Source organism: Eschrichtius robustus, chromosome 7 (genome assembly GCF_028021215.1).
Source record: "Eschrichtius robustus isolate mEscRob2 chromosome 7, mEscRob2.pri, whole genome shotgun sequence".
Classification (NCBI taxonomy): domain Eukaryota; kingdom Metazoa; phylum Chordata; class Mammalia; order Artiodactyla; family Eschrichtiidae; genus Eschrichtius; species Eschrichtius robustus.
In genome coordinates this window covers 92,055,088-92,073,482 of record NC_090830.1, presented here as the reverse complement: position 1 = coordinate 92,073,482, position 18,395 = coordinate 92,055,088, and the positions used below count along the sequence as shown (strand labels likewise).

The 18,395-nt window shown below is 38.0% G+C and overlaps 1 protein-coding gene across 11 annotated transcripts in view; it reads right to left on the bottom strand.

Annotated features, from left to right (window-relative positions):
- Positions 1–18,395, bottom strand: part of WASHC2A (WASH complex subunit 2A) — a 56,240-nt gene that overhangs the window by 35,976 nt on the left and 1,869 nt on the right. For 5 of the 11 annotated variants that reach the window (XM_068548057.1, XM_068548065.1, XM_068548061.1 and 2 more), the window contains exons 4-13: positions 12,945–13,007; positions 11,008–11,181; positions 8,210–8,303; positions 6,750–6,811; positions 5,477–5,524; positions 3,341–3,451; positions 2,685–2,772; positions 1,957–2,028; positions 1,104–1,222; positions 571–631 (exon numbers count right to left, since the gene is read on the bottom strand). In XM_068548057.1, the coding sequence (XP_068404158.1) occupies positions 571–631; positions 1,104–1,222; positions 1,957–2,028; positions 2,685–2,772; positions 3,341–3,451; positions 5,477–5,524; positions 6,750–6,811; positions 8,210–8,303; positions 11,008–11,181; positions 12,945–13,007 (892 nt within the window). The remainder of the gene's footprint in view (positions 1–570; positions 632–1,103; positions 1,223–1,956; positions 2,029–2,684; positions 2,773–3,340; positions 3,452–5,476; positions 5,525–6,749; positions 6,812–8,209; positions 8,304–11,007; positions 11,182–12,944; positions 13,008–18,395) is intronic. The other 6 variants (XM_068548058.1, XM_068548063.1, XM_068548067.1 and 3 more) reach the window with 3 other exon arrangements.

The window sequence follows — 18,395 nt, the reverse complement described above, 5'->3', positions numbered from 1 at the left end:
GAGAGCAGGAACCTCAAGACAATCAGGTCAGCCAGCATCATAATACGTCTAAAATCTGACAACTTGTGGCCTGGGGAGACCAAGTCGCTTAAAATAACTCATTCCCAATTCCCAAGAACTATCACAGACCTAATGGAATAAAATTTTTAAGTTTTTAAATAGCTTATGGATGCTTTTTAAAAATTCCACAAATTATTCTAATGCACACTGGGCTGAGGAATTACTGATCTCCAACTTATGTGCAGAATTTCAGAAAAGTTTTTTTGAACTAAACTTGATTAAATTAAAATATCCTCAACACTGCTAGAGTGCTTTCGCTGGTTGACTGTGAATTCTCTAAAGAGACAAAATTGTGATGTGGGTTTACAGATGGTACTTTTTGTTTTTTCCAATACATGAATTAGTACAAATGAACAGCTTTTAACTAGATCAAGGCGAACACAACAGCTTCCTGCCTAACAGAGAAACAAGGTTTGGGAAGAACTTCAGGGGTTCCATCTCCTGATGGGAAGTAACCAGGTCTGGAAATCTGTGCATGAAGAAGCACAGGCAGCATCAATCCACGCTCACCTTCATTAACAGAGGCTCGAGCTCCCCGATCCTGAGGGGCATCCATGAAGAGGTCACTCTGCTTGTAATAAAGTATACAACACAGTTCAAAATAGCAGAGGAAAATGGAGCTGCAGTAAAGGTTTCTAAAGAAAAGTGCCGTGTGAAGTTTAAAGCTACATATTTACTGTTCTGTCAGAAAATCAGTTCCAAAGTGAAGACTATGACAAAATCAGACCCTGAAATAATTTAGGTCTGCCCAAGAATTAAATACAAACGTGGAAAAAGACAAAAGACAAGGTAAGAAACAATCACTTAACCAAGTAAATTTTCCACTATTAACACTCTCACATCCTCTCCCTATTTAACAAAGGGCATCATGATACAGTATTCCCTCATTTTGTGATTCTTAGTTCAAAATCTCCTAAAATATGAAAGTAGAAGCAACTTCCAACTAAGAAGCCATCCTTTCCTTACTAAAGGAACTAACTGTATTTCTTCCTTGTGGACACGTGACACAGCTATGGAGAGCTTCGCTATTCCCGCTGGCTCACCTCCTCATCCTCATCATCAAAAAGTCCCTTCCCTCCGCTGAACAGGCCACCTCTAGAACCAAATGGTGAGAAGTCTTCATCTGTCAGCTTGGGGGGTGCGAATAAGTTATCTTCTTCATCTAGCAAACAGAAAGAAATGTTTTTCAGGGAGAATTAAAGATGGGTTTAGAACCCCAGTTCTGGGGATTAACCTTTATAACACCTCCAAAACTGGCATAGAGTTTATCTAACCATATGAAACAAGGACTACTTGAAGGCTGGCAGTCTCAGGACCTTCAGACAAAAACTCATTAAACAGTTCACTGAATCTCTTAAAATGCTCTTTGGTTTCCCACTCTCAAGTCTGTAAGTGTCTGGGGCAAGGCAAACTCTGCAGGCAATTACTTTCATCTAAATTTCTTCTGAAGCAAGTCTATGCTTCGATTGCCATTCAAGACCTATTCCACCAGAATTTGAGGGACAGAAAGGTAGACTGAAGAGAGAGCTGCAGATTGACACAGTCCCAAGGTGGAAACATAATGGACATTACCACTGAATGTTAAAGGGTCTGATATAATATTTCTTATTGAAAACAAATGCTAGAGCTCCCTAGTTTCTAAACATCTACAGAAGTCTAGAAAGACAGCTAATGATCCCTATAAAATCTAGTAATTCAAATCTTTAAAGCATTTTAACTCCACACTCAGTTCTCCCCACACCCCAAAAGCATGCTCTCAAATGCTTTCAAAAAGTGTACAGAGACAGACCTCATTTGTCAGCACTTAAAGAGGCACTTCTACAGATCACATAAGCAATATTCCCATTCCCGAGTCAAGAGCCTCCTAAAACAAGAGAATTGAGGGGAAAGGCTTACCATCTGAGGGAGTTCTCCTTTCCTTCTTCTCTTTCAATGTCTTCTGAGGTTTTGTTTCCCCTGGGGATAAGGCTTGAAGAATATTTCACAGTTTGAACAATATTCAGTCCACCCTTAGTATTTACCAACTGATTCTTCACACACATCTGCCATCCTCACAACTCCTAAGCTAAGAGCAAGACATTCAACTTTGTATCTCAGCTCCACCTGAGCACCCCTCTCGGTGCCTTACCCAGAGCAGACACTCAAAAGTGCCTCTTTTTAAGGCAGAAAGCTTCAGCTACCATACCAGGGTCACGTGCATAACAGGACTGCACTTGCTGAAAGACTTCTTCTGACATCTTTCCACTCTGTTAAATCATTAGAATATAGTGTATGGTACATTTTTATCTAGTCAAAATAAAATATAGGAGTAAATATTAAGCCAAGGATTCTTCATCTGGGGCCCATGGTTCTCTGTGGTACCCATTAATCCCATGAAACTGCATATATAGGTGCACATATGTGCATTTTTTGGGAGATGGGCTGGGGGTGGGGGTCCACAGTGTTCAGTTATCAAAGAGTCTATAAGCCAAAAAAGATAAGAACTACAATTTAAGCCTCTTGCGCCTTAGTAATTAAACAAGGAAATCTACACTCAGTGAAGCCCAGCAGAGGGTCCTACACTTCCCCACTGCCCCTTTAGCTCATATCGGTGGCAGCTTGGGGGGTGCCCCTTTAGCTCATACCTGTTTGCTCCTCTTCCATCCGGCTTGCAGCATCCCCTTTGATCCGAGCTGCCAGCTCATCAGCAAATGATGTAGGTCTACTTTTTTTCTACAGGCAGAGAAGACCAAAAGAATCACCTTTTTGTAACATTTTTTGTAACAAACTAGTACAGTTTACTTTTGGACACCTAACAAAACTACGTAAACAATGGCAAAGAAATTGAACTGATGGGAAAATAAGGTTTAACTAAATAAATGTAAACACATGCACCCTATACAGATCACCTGAGAAAGAAGACTCAGTGCTCCTTCAAAGGGAGATGTCTTTATTTCCTTATTTTTTTATACTTCACTATAATACATGGTAGTTTTCTTATCTAGATCTAGATAAGAAAACTACCATGAAGTGCTTGGGTGGGGGGTAGTATTAGGATCTTAAAACTCTGAAACTGAATATATTTTGAATGATCTAACTTGTAAAATCTTAACATTTGGAGAAGAAAGTGGTACTTGTAAGGCAACTTGGGATGCTCAACCATTATTTCCAAAAGTGTAAATGAAATTACAAATATGATGCAAAATGAGACGGTTACAAATATAAATGACAATAAAAGGAATGAGTACTAGGTACCATTTCTAAAACCTTGCCAAGCGATAGCAACTATAGTCTTTCTTACAGGTCTGGAATTCTCTTCAATGTCCTCAGTATCTTCCTCCTCCTTCTCAGAGTCAGCGAAAATGTCACAACCATCATCATCCTCTTCTTCATCACTCATTTGTGCAGTGTGCTAAGAGTATAAACCACCAGATTAAAACTATTAGATACAGTCATCAAGCTGAAAAAGAGATACTGCCACTTAGCCTTTAGACTTCTCCTTCAAATTGGGAACAACAAATAATGCACCAAAAGTTATGAAGCAGTAAATGTGCTAGAACAAGTAACACAGAAGGTTTATTTTCAGTGCAATAGCAAAAGACTGAAATAATAAAAATGTCTACCACTAGAGAAATGAATAAGCTAAATAAGTATAGTCTTATCTTAATAAAAATACTAATAGTTAAAAGGAATAAGCTGTAACAATTGGAGAGACATCCAAGGCCAATCAAGTGCCAAAACAGTGAATGATAAACCCAGAATGATATCCTGACCACTCCCTGACACATATACTACACCATTTCTATGAACACAGACATATTTGTGAAAGCAAAGAACAACACTTGGAATATGCACTCCCAGATGATAACACCAGTTACTTCTGGAGACTGTGAGGCGATGAGGATTGGATGACTCAAACCTAGTCTTATGTGTTAAGTTCTAACTTTTTAGAAAGGCAGCCACTGGTATGTAAAAATTGTATAATTAAAAAAAATTTTTTTTAACATGGAAATCAATAAACTGTGCCAGGCACTATGCTAAAAGCACTTTTTAAACTAATTTAATCCTTAGAACTCTGAGGTTAGCAGTGGCACACACAGCAAATCTATCTTTAACAATACAAACAAATGGTTCCACCAATGCTTTTAATCACCACACTGTATTATTTGAAAAACTGTCCAGGGACTTCGCTGGTGGTCCAGTGGGTAACACTCCGTGCTCCCAATGCAGGGGACCCAGGTTCAATCCCTAATCAGGGAACTAGATCCCACATGCATGCTGCAACTAAGAAGCCCGCATGCCACTACTAAACATGCTGCAATGAAGATCCTGTGTGCTGCAACTAAGACCCGGTGCAACCAAAATTAATTAATTAATTAATTTTTAAAAAACTGTCTGAATTTACAGATCTTAACAGTAAATTCCATAGAAATAAATACACTGTACAGAAGGATTATTGAAATTATAAAGATGAGCCACATTTGTGAATACAACTGAAAAAAATACAAGTAATAACCAAAAAGTGCTAAATCTTTCATTTGATAATTGGAAATTTTTGTGAAAAAATATTTCCAAATTAGGAAAGTGAAATGCAAATTGGGATCATCTCAATATACCACTGTACATGTACTATGGTAGCAAAAATCATAATCCCAGGGCTGATGAGATTCTGGGAAAATCATTATGCATGATCTGTTAATCTGAATGTCCATTAGACAGTAGTATCAAGTAACTCTACACCACCTAATTCCTAAGGAAAGAGTTCACAGAAGGAAAGGATTTTTATGTATGAAAACACTGAATGCAGCATTATGTCAAAAATTAAAATTTAAAAATAAACTATTTCCCATACACATTTAAAGACTACAACAGTATTACATATGTATGTTAAAAAAAATATAGAAGTTTACAAAGCAAATTACAAAGACTATTTAAAATGTCAAGGAAACACTTGTGACATGTTAATATAAAATAACAGAAAATAAACTATGCATGTTATGAAAAGAATATGTCCTTAGAAGGATATACAAAAATTAAGACAACAGTGCTAAGACAGTAGGATAATAAGATTTCCATTTTTGGAGTGTTCCTTAGCCTTACTGCTATATTGTCTCAAATTTTAAAACAGGAAAGGTGTGTTCATGTGAAAAATTAAGTTTGGGTAATCAGGCCTTGTTTTATAGGCTCCGTTTCTCAATTTCGTTTCTTACTTCTTTGTTGTCTAAGGAAAATGAAGATAAAATATAAAGCAAATGAGAAAAAATATACGAGGGTAGTTAGCCTAAAAACATGAAACATTTGAAGGAAACATGAATAGTTGTAAACATGAATAAATCCTTACTTTCCCGTAAGTCATTCAAAAGTAATTTTAGTATAGATTTAGTATAAATGCTATGCTTCAATTAAAATTTAAGTCACTTCAACATATGCATCTTACCCGGTTTTGATCATTGTCACTATGATTGGCAAAATCTTCATCTGACTCCTTTAGGAGGAAAAGAAAGAGGCTTTTTTGTTAACACAGGCTTTACTTGGAAGCACAGAAATGATCTCGGGTCTAAGTCTCTCGGGTAGCCAACACTGGGTCTCTCTGTACCGACTACTGGTCACCTGAAGTATCAAGGTGCAAATAAGGTGGAGAGTTGGCAATGTCGCCAAGGACTATTCCAGTTAACATGTCATTTCTGTGATTCATTTAAACCTCTCTTATTTGTTCATATTGATCTGCCTTATCATCTCTAACCTTTGGATTTAAAGTAAGAGTTGCACATTTAATTAACTAAATTATCAAAAGTTGGTTTGCATTATTTTACATTTTGGACTACATTTTCTATTTTCCCTCTAAGTAGGATAATTACTTCATCAGGCCCAAGAAGGGAACATGAGTATTTAATATGAGCAATGAGGTAAAGAGTTGCTTCAATGGCTAAAAGCAAAGGATTTAGCTAAAGACAATCAGTTATACAGCAAGGTTATTTTAGAAAAGTTTATTTCCTACTATTAGGTTTTTTTTGTTGGGAGGGCTGGAGGGAGGAGGACAGGAAACGGAGACTGTGGAGACAGAGAAGAGAGGAGCACACATACAAAGCTGTCTCCGTTTATAAATCAACACTCAGGGACTATCCTTCAAAGGGTTTCTGCCCTTTGCAATAATGAGTATTCCATTTAAAGGAACAACCCCAGATACAACAGTGGCCAAGGCCCACAGACCCTGAGACCGTAGAGAAGGGAGTCAGATCATGCTCTGTGGGTATGAAGATGCCAGAGGCAGCAGCAAAGCTAACATGTAAGTGGATGCTTTCAGCATCCTTCTGGTCTACAAAGTCTTTATAGTAAAAGAAAGTTTTAAATGTGGACTTTTTCCCTGGAATTACTCAAAGATAGAACTTACTCAAAGACTGTATCTCAAGCAGAGGTTCCACCAAAATATCTAAGCTGCCGCCCTCAAAATATATTGGCAAGAAGAGAATTTGGTGGGGCGGTGGGAGGGTAATGGTAAAAGAGATTAAAGCAGTTTTCCTTGGTTTTTGTATACAAGACAAAAAGGAACTCCCACCCCAAGGGGAAAAACTTCAGAATATGGCTTCTGTCACTATTAAAAGATTTATGTAAACAAACTGCTAATTCACAAATACGCTATTTATTTAGCCCACTAAACACACCCTAAGTTTCCTGCCCACAATGACCTGGACACACCAGAAAGCCCTTACCTCTTCTTCATTCTCTTCTTCACTGTCCGCAATACTACCACGATCGCTGCCTACTGAACCTTCTGGTAAGAAGAAAGATAAAGGTTATCGCCAATATTCATAAGAAAAGATCCTTAGTTCCTTTTCAAGATCACAAACCACCATACATCAGTATCTAAAGATTTTGATAAAACCATCTATACCCATTAACTGGAATTAAAAGTATCTTCACTATAGTGAGGAATGGAACATTTACATAGCCTCAAAGTATCACCCCACAAGATACCTATTAGTTACAAAAAAATATATATTCGTTACAAAGAAAAAACTGGTTTGCACTCCTCGAAGATGTTGAGGTTGTAAAAAGCAAAAAAAGGCTGAGAAATGGTATCAGATTGAAAGAAGACTAGAGAGATTTGACAACTAAATGCAGTGAGTGGACTGGATTCTGAACCAGAGAAAAAGAGAGACTGTAAAGAACATTATTGGGACAACTGGCAAAATTTGAATATGACTGAGTATTAGCTAGTAGTACATCCAGTTAAAATTTCCTCACTCTGATAATTATACTTTTTGTTGCTGCTGTTGGAGAACAGTCAACTGGTGACTTTATTTCATATAAAAGTTACATCGAAAGAAGAGGTTGAAAAGTCAAGTATATTTGATTTGTACATACTTGCCAAGTCTCACAGGATTCAACCACTTTGATAATTTTTCTATCAATAAACAGGATAGACATATTAAAAGCCTCACATCAAAGCCCAGTAGACATGTCCAACCAAGATGACATGTGCAAATGAATATGCAGAATATGCAGCTATAAGAGAAAGTTCTTATTCTTAGAAAACACACACAGAAGTACAGTTGTCCCTTGAGGGACTGGTTCCAGGACCCCCTTTCCCCAACACACACACACACACACACACACACACAGAGATACCAAGATGGCGTAGTCTGCATATAACCTACACACACACCTTCCCACATCCTTCTCCTGTATACAGCCTTAAATCATCTTCAGATTACTTATAATACCTCATACAATGTAAATGATACATAAATAGTTGTAAATACAATGTAAATAAATGCTGTGTAAATAGCTGCCTGTGCGTGGCAAATTTAAGTTTTGCTTTTGGGACTTTCTGGAATTTTTTATTCCCAAATATTTTCAATCCAGGTTGGTTGAATACATAGATGCAAAAACCCATGGATACAGACTGCCAACCGTACGGAGAAGTAAGAGGGCATGACGTCTGCATGATGTCTCCCAAACAGGTTCAGAAAAAAATATTATGTATATATAGAGAGAATGATAAAACAAATGTGGTGAAATGTTCACAAATGGTAAACCTGGGTAAACAGTATGTGGGCGCTCTCTCTACTAGTCTTATAACTTTAATGTAAAGTCTGAAATTATTTTAAAATAAAAAGTTAAGATATAAATGTTAAAAGCAACAAAAATATTTGGTGCAAAAGAGTACCTTCACTAGATAGCTCTCCAAGACCTACATCTTCCTGCTCCATGAATAGCTTTGACCCAATTAAATAAGGCAAAGGACGGTCAATGTATAGATCCTGTAAACAATGAAAGGGAATAAGCCATTAAATATTTAGGTTGAAAATAAAATTAGGTATTCCATTTGACATCTTGTTCCATCTGACTACCGCCCAAAAGTTACATAATGAAAGTGGAGAATAAGAAACACAGCAGGATTTTTTTTTTAAATCACTGACTAAAAAAAAGTTAAATCCTAGGTAAAGATGGCAAAGTAAAGCTGAATCACATAGAATCTCCCTTCTCAAGTGCCTTATTAACAAAAATGACAAAGGCTTGCAAAAAGTTTACTAGCAGTAACCAAACAAGGAAAGGGGCACAACTTCATAGTAATACGTCCAAAAGGAGGAGGAACAAGGAAAGAAACAGGAAATTCTGGCAACCTTTGATGATGGTAACCTATCTTCCTCCCCTAAAATTCAACTCTGGTGAGTAAAAATCAACCAATCAATCAATCTCAAGATCCAAGTCCTAAATTTGGAGAAGCACACTGAGGAAATAACCCAAACGGTTTTATGACTTGAGAAGGCAGGTGGGTAGGGGGACGTGTGTACAAACAGGACACAAGAAAGGCACAAAGGAAGGTAATGGAGGAGGACTCCTTCACACTTCATCAAGGCAGAGAGGCAGGAACACAGAACATAAAGCATGGGCTAGATGAAAAGAAACAAGAGTGGCAACTGGGTGAATATTTACAGTCAACATAATTAACTAAAGGAATGTTTCCAACGGACTGATGAGAACTACCCAGCAGAAAAAAATAACCCAAAGAAGAGAATAATAATATGCCCCAGAGGTTCACACTGCAGAATTTAGAGAAGTGAAATTGGTAAAATAAGACCAGATGATAAAACAACAAAACAAAATGAAGGATACTGTCTACAGAATAGTACATGTTGGAGATCCTTCCACTGAAGGCCATCACACACATCAAAAATTTAGAGTTAAGAAAGCACTCCAAAAGAAGAAGTAAAGGGCTTTTCTGGTGGCAAAGTGGTTGAGAATCCGCCTGCCAATGCAGGGGACACGGGTTCGAGCCCTGGTCCGGGAAGATCCCACATGCCGCGAAGCAACTAAGCCCATGCGCCACAACTACTGAGCCTGTGCTCTAGAGCCCGTGAGCCACAACTATTGAGCCTGCATGCCACAACTACTGAAGCCCGCATGCCTAGACCCCGTGCTCCACAACAAGAGAAGCCACCACAATGGGAAGCCTGCGCACCGCAACGAAGAGTAGCCCCCGCTCGCCACAATTAGAGAAAGCCCGTGCACAGCAACGAAGACCCAACACAGCCAAAAATAAATAAATAAAATTAATTAATTAAAAAAAAAAAAGGAAGAAGTAAAACTGTCACTGTTTGCAGATAACATGATACTATACATAGATAATCCTAAAGATGCCACCAGAAAACTACTAGAGCTAATCAATGAATTTGGTAAAGTTGCAGGATACAAAATTAATGCACAGAAATCTCTTGCATTCCTATACACTAACAACGAAAGATCAGAAAGAGAAATTAAGGAAACAATCCCATTCACCATGGCAACATAAAGAATAAAATACGTAGGAATAAACGTACCTAAGGAGGTAAAAGACCTAAAAAAAAAAAATAGAAAAGAAAGCACTCCACCCTGGGGCAACCTCCCACCTTCACAGTGAGGCATGGCCCTTTGGCCTTAATATCTCCTCCCTATAGAAAAGAACCTGGGTGCAGGGAAGAACAATTCTGATGCTTCACCAATGACAGAAAGCTTGGGAAGGTTACTGTAAAAGATACAACAGCAACCAATTTAGTGCAAAGAAATGGAAGTGCTAATTGAGCTAATTGTTCACTGGCTTAGGAGGCTTGTTTCCAAAGTCCTCCTGTAACAGAGAAAGTGGTGTGTGACTTGGAAGTAGCAAGTGTGGCCCAGGCAACACATTTCCCAGGGTCTGCTGCTGACTTCCAAATCCCTATGGTGAAAAAGCAAGCCGGCGAGCATATCACGGTTAAAGGATTCGCCCCAACTTGGCGCTATAAGCTCAAATCGGAAGAGAAATGTGCAGTGAAATGAAGGACTAGAAGAGACTGGTTTTGCAGCATGTTTCAATTCACAAGGCACTTATGTGTCACAAGGACTCTCAAAATCAGTAAGGCAACCTCCTGTGTTTACTACTGAGCCTGAGAGAAAGTAACAGTAAAGCAATAAACATCTGCTAATAGTTTCTTCGTGAACACTCATAGCAGCTTTATTCATATTGGCCAAAACCTGGGAACAACCCACATGTCTTTCAACACTTTGGAGGTTCCCTCTTAGTGCAAGCTGCAGAATGTCAGGTTCCCAACAATCCCTACCTCTCATGAGCCTCCTCATCCTTCAAAACCCAATTCAGATCTCATCTTCACCCTAATTTCCCCAGCTAGAAGTCAGAGCACTTATGATGGTGACTCTTGTAAAGCCTCCTCTGTCGCACCATCTGGTACTGCTGTAATAAGCATCCTGAGAGTAGGAACCATGTCCTGCACCTTTGTACTCCCCCAACTTGGCATGCTGGTACCTAGTAAGTGCTCAATCGACGCTTGTGTACAGCAACTCTTTCTGATCGATGCAGTCAGTATGAGACTGCTAAGTGATATCCTCACTTCCTAGAAGTGAAGTCCATGTCTTACCAATTCTGTGCCCAAGTAAAGTACCCAAAACACAACAGGTATGACAATAAATATTTCAACTGAATGTCTTTACCTTTGGCTCAAGGATCAATTCCACCCGCTCATTAGCATCATCTTCTTCAGAGTCTGAGTTTCCTGCTTTTATATCTAGTTGCTCAAATGCACTGTCCAACACTTGTAAACCGTAGTTCACAGCCTCCTGAACTTTAGGAATCAGATCTACTTCTTTCTGTTCCCGGGTCTTTTCCTAGGAAAAAATACTGTTCAGTAAGATCTCCAGTATATCGATACCACCCTAATAAAACACGGGGAATGTTTGCTAAAGCCTAGACTCATGCTCCAAAAAAACCCCCAAATTTTAATTAAAAATGTTAAATTCTTAACAATTTAAAATGTTAAACAATTAAAAACGTTAAAAGTCAGATTCTGCTGAATGCCTCAACACAGACTTTGGAGTGGTAAATCCCAAGTTTGTCTATGCGTTGAACACACATCGAACTACGTAAGGTCCTGGAGCTCCGGGTTCATCATCTACAAAAACAAAAGCACAACTATGGTGTGATGGTTCAGCTTTTATAGGCTATGTAAAAGAATCTTAATAATGAATGGCAAATCACAAGACATCCAGGGGCACCTCACCTCCTTGCTACTGGAGGAACGAAGGGCCTAGACTTTTAGCTTTGCCACGGCTGTATCCCACTAACCTTGCTTAATGATCCTTTGGACAATTTTAGGAGCTAAGACTTAGAAGAAAATACCCCAGCCAGAGATGTCATTTTTCAATTACAGTTAAAAAAAAAATAACTGGACAATTACGATTATTCTATGAACTTGTTTCAAACCAAGAGAGGGTCAGTTTCATCTCTAATCTATCCTGTACATCACCCTAGAACAATGCCCCCGACCCCGACAAAACTCTGTACACATCACCAACCTGCTCAAAATATTCCACAGGTCTCCACCTCCTATAACAGCAGCTCTCATACACTCAACTGTGTCATCAGTTGTAAGAAATATTGCAAAATATATTTAGTGTCATTTCCCCTCCTCACAAATATTCTAGAAGTTGATACATAATTACAGAAAGAACCAAACCATACAGTGTTGTTTTGACAGCCAAAGGGGAAAATCTGAAGAGTATTTTATACTACCTCAAGTGTGGAAGTCTTTATAATTTAGCTTTTTTGTTTTGGCTGCATCTTTTCTGCACTTTGGTATGCTTGATTCTGAGTTAAATAGCTAACATTGTACTAAGTGTGCAAAAACATGCCTGTGAAATAAATATATAATGGATGTTTTAAAAATAATTCACTAAATAGCTATCACCTTAAAATTGAACCCTGACTTGGTATAACCAGATACTATAGCACTTAAATGGTTAGCAAATCCCTGAGTACTATTAAAAATAAAGATTTAAAAAAAAAATTTTTAAGGCTAGAAATAGGCAGAACTGTAGCTGGTTTCTAATATCCCTTCTTAGTCTAACATCTTCATATGTTACAAGCAATATAGCTTTCATCTTACTTTCATTTTTAAACTGGTAGGAATAAGAATCAAAGCAGTCATGAAAGGATAGGGAAGCACAATCTTCAAAGAACTCACAAACTACAGCCCAGCATGGCCTACTTTTTTTATAGCCCTCAAGGTAAGAGAGGTTTTTACATTTTTAACGGAGGAGGGGGAAGGGGAGGGGGAAGAGAAGAAAAAGAAGCGAAGAAACATAGGTCAATGCGGCCAGCAAACAAAATATTTATTATCTGGTCCTTTACAGAAAATCTCTGCATACCTCTGCTCTATTAAGCCAGAATTCAGGAACTTAATCTATACATTTCTTAATACACTAAATTTCACAAACTAAAGAGTTCAATTGTTGGGCTGTCAGGAGCAGCTTTTCCCATTTCCCCCAGTGTCCATCTCCTTGCCCACAATCCCTCCACCAGCCACATCACAAATCTCCACCACTTTTCTTCTCGAAAGGAGCCCAACAGAAGAGTGATTTAACGCAAGTACCTGTTCTGGTTTTTCTGCCTCAGGCTTGAGCACCGGCTCCTCCACTTCTTCATCATATACACGCTAAATACGGAAGCAAATTCAGTTTGGAATGGTCAAAACAGCATTTGGAATCAATCACAATGCAAGAATTCAATACACAATTTAAAAAAGACAAAGATGGGGAAGAAATGATTATTCAACAAATGGCTGAGGCAGCTGGTCAAGGGCAAAAAGCAAAGAACAGTAGTCAACTCTCCCAAAATTAAGTTTTAAAAAAACGACACAAATGACTAGGAAACATGAGGAAAAAAACTTCAATCTCATTGTTGACCACAGTCACAAAAACAATAAGAAATTGGTGTTCACACTTTCTTGTTTAATCTAATACTTAATGCTGACAGAGCAATGATACAGGTACTCAAATGTGAGGCTATGAGAATACCAAGTGGTAGAACCTACCTACTAGGTAACAAGAGCTTTAACATTTTGCACAGTGGAAACGTTAAAGGTAAGTTATTTTAATCCTGTTGCTTAAAATGGTTGCTAAATTTTTATTATCCCATTTATAAGAAAATAGATAGGCCAAGCCTACCAATGATTTGCCAGAAAGCCAGGCATGGGACTGACCCATACAGCTGGAGCAGGCAGCCTCTCTTTTCCAAAACAGATCTATCACTCTGGCAACTCACTGTAATTTCCTTTTTTAACTATACATTGTTGTTTAAACTTCCAAAGTAAAACATTCTCATTATAAATAGTGCAATGATGAAAATGTTCTGGAATTAGATATTGGTGATGGTTACAAAACTTTGTGAATACACTAATACCTATTGACTTGTACACTTTTTAAAAGGATGAACTTTATGGTATGTGAATTATAAGTCAATTAAAAATTAAAAAGTCAATATAAAGATATAAGTGAAAGAGATGTGTTTAAAAATTGTTCCATCCTTACCTCCAACCAAACCCTCAGAATAACCAATTTAAGCTTGGTGTGTGCTCCTCTATGTTTCCCACATAGAAACATACACAAATATATACAGACATATGCACATATTCAGAGTTCTCCCACTCTTCCTGCTTTTAAATAAAAATGCACTTATACTTTACACATTCCTCTGCCCTACTTTTTCACTTGATATTCACATAAACCACTTTCTAGGTGGATGCAAATAGATTTGATTCAATCTTTCTTATATCTGCACAATATTCTATGGCATGAACTTGACTATAATTAATTCAATAATTCTCTATTAGGGAACATTAAGGAGATTTCCAGTTTTTGCTGTTGTAAATAAACTGCTGTAAACATATGCACACAAATTCTTAGGCCCTGGATCTTTTATTTCTACAGGCTTCCCAAAAACAGGATTGCCAAGTCACAGGACAAAACTGTTTTTTAGACTTAATAGCTACCTCCAGATTTCTGGCCACAAATGTGGAGCGACTCACACTGTCCCCACAACACATTCAAGTGCCTACTTCCCAGACTTCTGCCAGCAGTGGGACCATGCTACCCACCTTTTAAAAATATCTGCCAATCTGACTGGACAATGTTATTTTTAAACGTTCGTATCTTCTAACCCAAGAATTCTACTTCTTGAAATTTAGTTCCAAGAAAAATAAATACAAACAATAAGATGATCATGGCATCAGATTTATAGTGCAAAGTCACAAACACCAAATCTGTAATTCTATGCAATTCCAATCAAAGTGCTAATAGAATTTTCTGGGGAATTTAGCAAGATAATCCTCAAATTCACAGAGGAAAGAAAAAAGCCAAGGATAACCATGACAATTCTGAATAAAAAGAAGTCACAGGGATTTGCCCTATTAGGACTTAATAGAAAATCTCTGGTATTTAAGATTGTGATACTGCCTATGGCAGATAAACATAATAAAAGACAGAGGCAAGAGACAGACCCACAATTACATGTAAACCTGATTTTATATTCACAAAAACACACATTCATACATATAAGTCACTGAGGAAAAGAACTACACAATAGGGCTTCCCTGATGGCGCAGTGGTTAAGAATCCACCTGCCAGTGCAGGGGACACGGGTTTGAGCCCTGGTCCGGGAAGATCCCACATGCCGCGGAACAACTAAGCCTGGGTGCAACAACTACTGAGTCTGCGCTCTAGAGCCCACCAGCCACAACTAGCGAAGCCCGCGTGCCTAGAGCCCGTGCTCCGCAACAAGAGAAGCCAGCAATGAAAAGCCCGCGCACCACAAGGAAGAGCAGCCCCCGCTCGCCACAACTAGAGAAAACCCATGTGCAGCAACGAAGACCCAACGCAGCCAAAAAAAAGAACTACACAGTAAAAGTTAGTCATATGGAAATGAACCAAATGAGATCCCTACCTCATATTACATATACCTGCACTGACATACATCCACACAGATATACTCTCCAGGTAAGAAGAGTAAAAAGGCAGAGATACAAAGGAGCCCACACCCAAAATATTTAGAGTTAAGGAAAAAAATGGGAGTTGGTCCTTTTAAGCAAATATGGCAAAATATTAAAACCTGTTAATGCAAGGTAGTGTATATTATTAGCATTTGTGGTTATTATCTGTTCTTTTCTAGACACATGAAATATTTTATTAAAAAAAATTGATATCGGGAGATTGTTAAATGATAGGCACATAATGAAATAAAAACAATAAAAATTAAGTTCACAAAATCTTACAGATGTGTTAAAATGTTTATAAAATAATACACTAACATTAAGAAAAATGCAGGCTGCCAATATATAGAAAAGGTTAAAGTTATACACATACATATATACTCTTAGAAAGAAATATGCCAAAATGTTCAGTGGCTGGTTAATTTGGGGTGGTGGAATTATAGCTGATTTCTGTAGTTTTAATTTTTTCACTTTAATACTTTTTATATATGCCAATCTCTCCTACAGTGAGTGTTCATTACTTTTATAACAAGAAAGGAAAACACTTAAAGCCCAATGTCTGCATGGAAAATGGACTTGGAATATACATGTCAAAATGTTAAGAGGCTCTCCTTTAGCATCTGAAATTTCAGATGCTTCTTCTTTTTCCATACTTAAAAAAAAATTGTTCTATAAAGGCCAGAAATTTGGGGAGTAATTTTCAAAGGCAGGAAGAAATAAAGTAAATAAATCTTAAAATGGAGACTTTAAGACAAGGCAGCTACCAAGGTCACGTCAGACTTTAAATAGCGAGACCATTTAACCTAAAAAGTTGAGCTTCATGCTGAGGTCTCAACAGCACTAACACCTTGCTTTTTCTATTGCCTGTCATTAAAAACTACCTCACAAGAGATCAGCAGCCTGTGGAAAGCCAAACATGACATCTAAGAAACCAACGAGCAAATACATAAAACCCATGGGATCTTTCGAGGGTGCCAGGACCATGCATCTCAAGTACTCAGTACACAGCAGGAAATCACTAACTTCCTTCACCCTTACCAGTTTCACCCAACTCACAGCTTCATGGGTTTTTTGATCATTTTAAAATCAGGTAGCCATTCCCAGAACTGTTAAATATCTTTGATATTTCTCCTCAAAGCATCTTTTCCTCATTTGGGGAGATGAGGTAAGAGGTGAAGGTGGGGAATTAGGGAAAACGCTGATGAGGGGCTGAGATTTCTTAACATGTTATAAACAGCCCTGGTCCTTTTCACTTTTGTGATCTCTCATTAATTCATTCAAATATTCACTGAGTCCTTATATATCAGGCTCATGCTGAGCCCAAGGAATACAACATTTAGCAAAAATATGGGGTTTGATTTAGTAGGGGAGTTCAACACATGGAATCATATCAATAAATGTAAAATTACAATCATGGGAAGTGCTACTAGAGAAATCATTAACTAGGTCACTTAATGTTTCAGGACAAAATTCCTAAATTAACAGATTAATGAAGCTTCAAGAATTGTACTCCCTCCGGATAACACACTGATGCACTGGTCACTGTTAATCAGCATTTCTCCTCCTTCAGAGTCCCCTCTTGAGCCTTTACTAAAGGCACTAATTTCTCTTGCCCTGGAAAGTCCTGATTGCTCTTCAGTTTCACTAACTGTAATGCAGTTTGCAATCTACTAGCTGCCTCTAGGTCAATTACTAAAACCCAGAAACCTATGACTGTGGGTATCTTTCCAATAAACTACCATGAAACCAAATGGCACCGTCATTTAAGCCAGAATTGTAATACATGAGTACTGGCCTGGGTTTGAAGAAAACACATGCAAAGTCAAATCACTGCCAAATGTATTATCAGCAGGAAGTTTATTTCAGAGTTTTATTAAGCATTAGCCATACTCATCATCATGCTCTACCACAAATGGAAAAACACTTAACACGTGATATTATAGGGAGGTCTGGGAAGCAGTTTGATTTGGCAGTGGCAACAGGCACATCTAAAGGGAAATTTGGCTGCAGAATGGAAGGGGAAGAGGCATAAGGACTAAGGGGATGGAGAGATGGATGGAAAGTAGGGAATCCAAGAAGTGAACAGAAATAAAGAACTATTACCAAAAAATAATCAACAAAAACAAAAAAACAAACAAACAAAAAAACCACCCACAAAAACTAGATTATGGGAAACTCAGAAGCTAAGAAAACTTGGCCAGAAAAGAAGAGCTAGAGAAAAGAAAAAGACCTGAAGGTTATGATTCAGAAAAAGAAGCTTATGATGCCCCTCACTCCCAAAGTAACAGTCGGGTACCAATCCAGTACCAATGTGGTTACAGGCACATCAGGTACAAAAGAAGCCTCCCAACTCTATTCCTTGCCCAGTCTAGGGCTGCAACACTGACTGCAGAGAAGAGCTAAGCACCTGATCCAGCAAGAAAGGTACAGAATGAGAGCAACAGGTATATTCAAAAGGACATGGAATTCAGCATGATGAAAAAGTGATGGGGCTGCATACACCAGTAAAGTAGAGATGAGAGTCCTGTAAACTGCCTCTTCCAATGGGAAAGATGCTCAGGACCAAGCATGGACATTCTGTGTAGACAACCAGAAAATGACTACAGAGTTGACTAGAATATTTGTTACACTTTAAACCTACTGGTAAAGAGATATTTAAGACCTTTATTAAGATCTTTATTTTACACACAGCTTCCCCAAAAAGCCTAGTAGTGGCATTTCAACCTGAACTACTAAAAATGTACAAACATGCTGCATAAGATACCTGCATGACAATATTTAGTCTCTTCTTAACAATCCTAAATCTTGGGCTTTGTATAATCTTGCAATTTTTGAAATCTTTTTTTATTACTTTGCATCTAACAATCTCAGGAGATAGCCTACTTTACTAATTCTCTTTTCACAGATTAATTAACACTGATACTCAGAAAGTTAGCCGCCCTATGAGAAATACAGAACAGCTTAACTAAGCTTCCTCTCCATCCTCTGTTAACAATCTCCCCTACAGTCATTGGGCTCCAGCCACACTTGCTTCCTTTTTATTCTGGAATTACACTA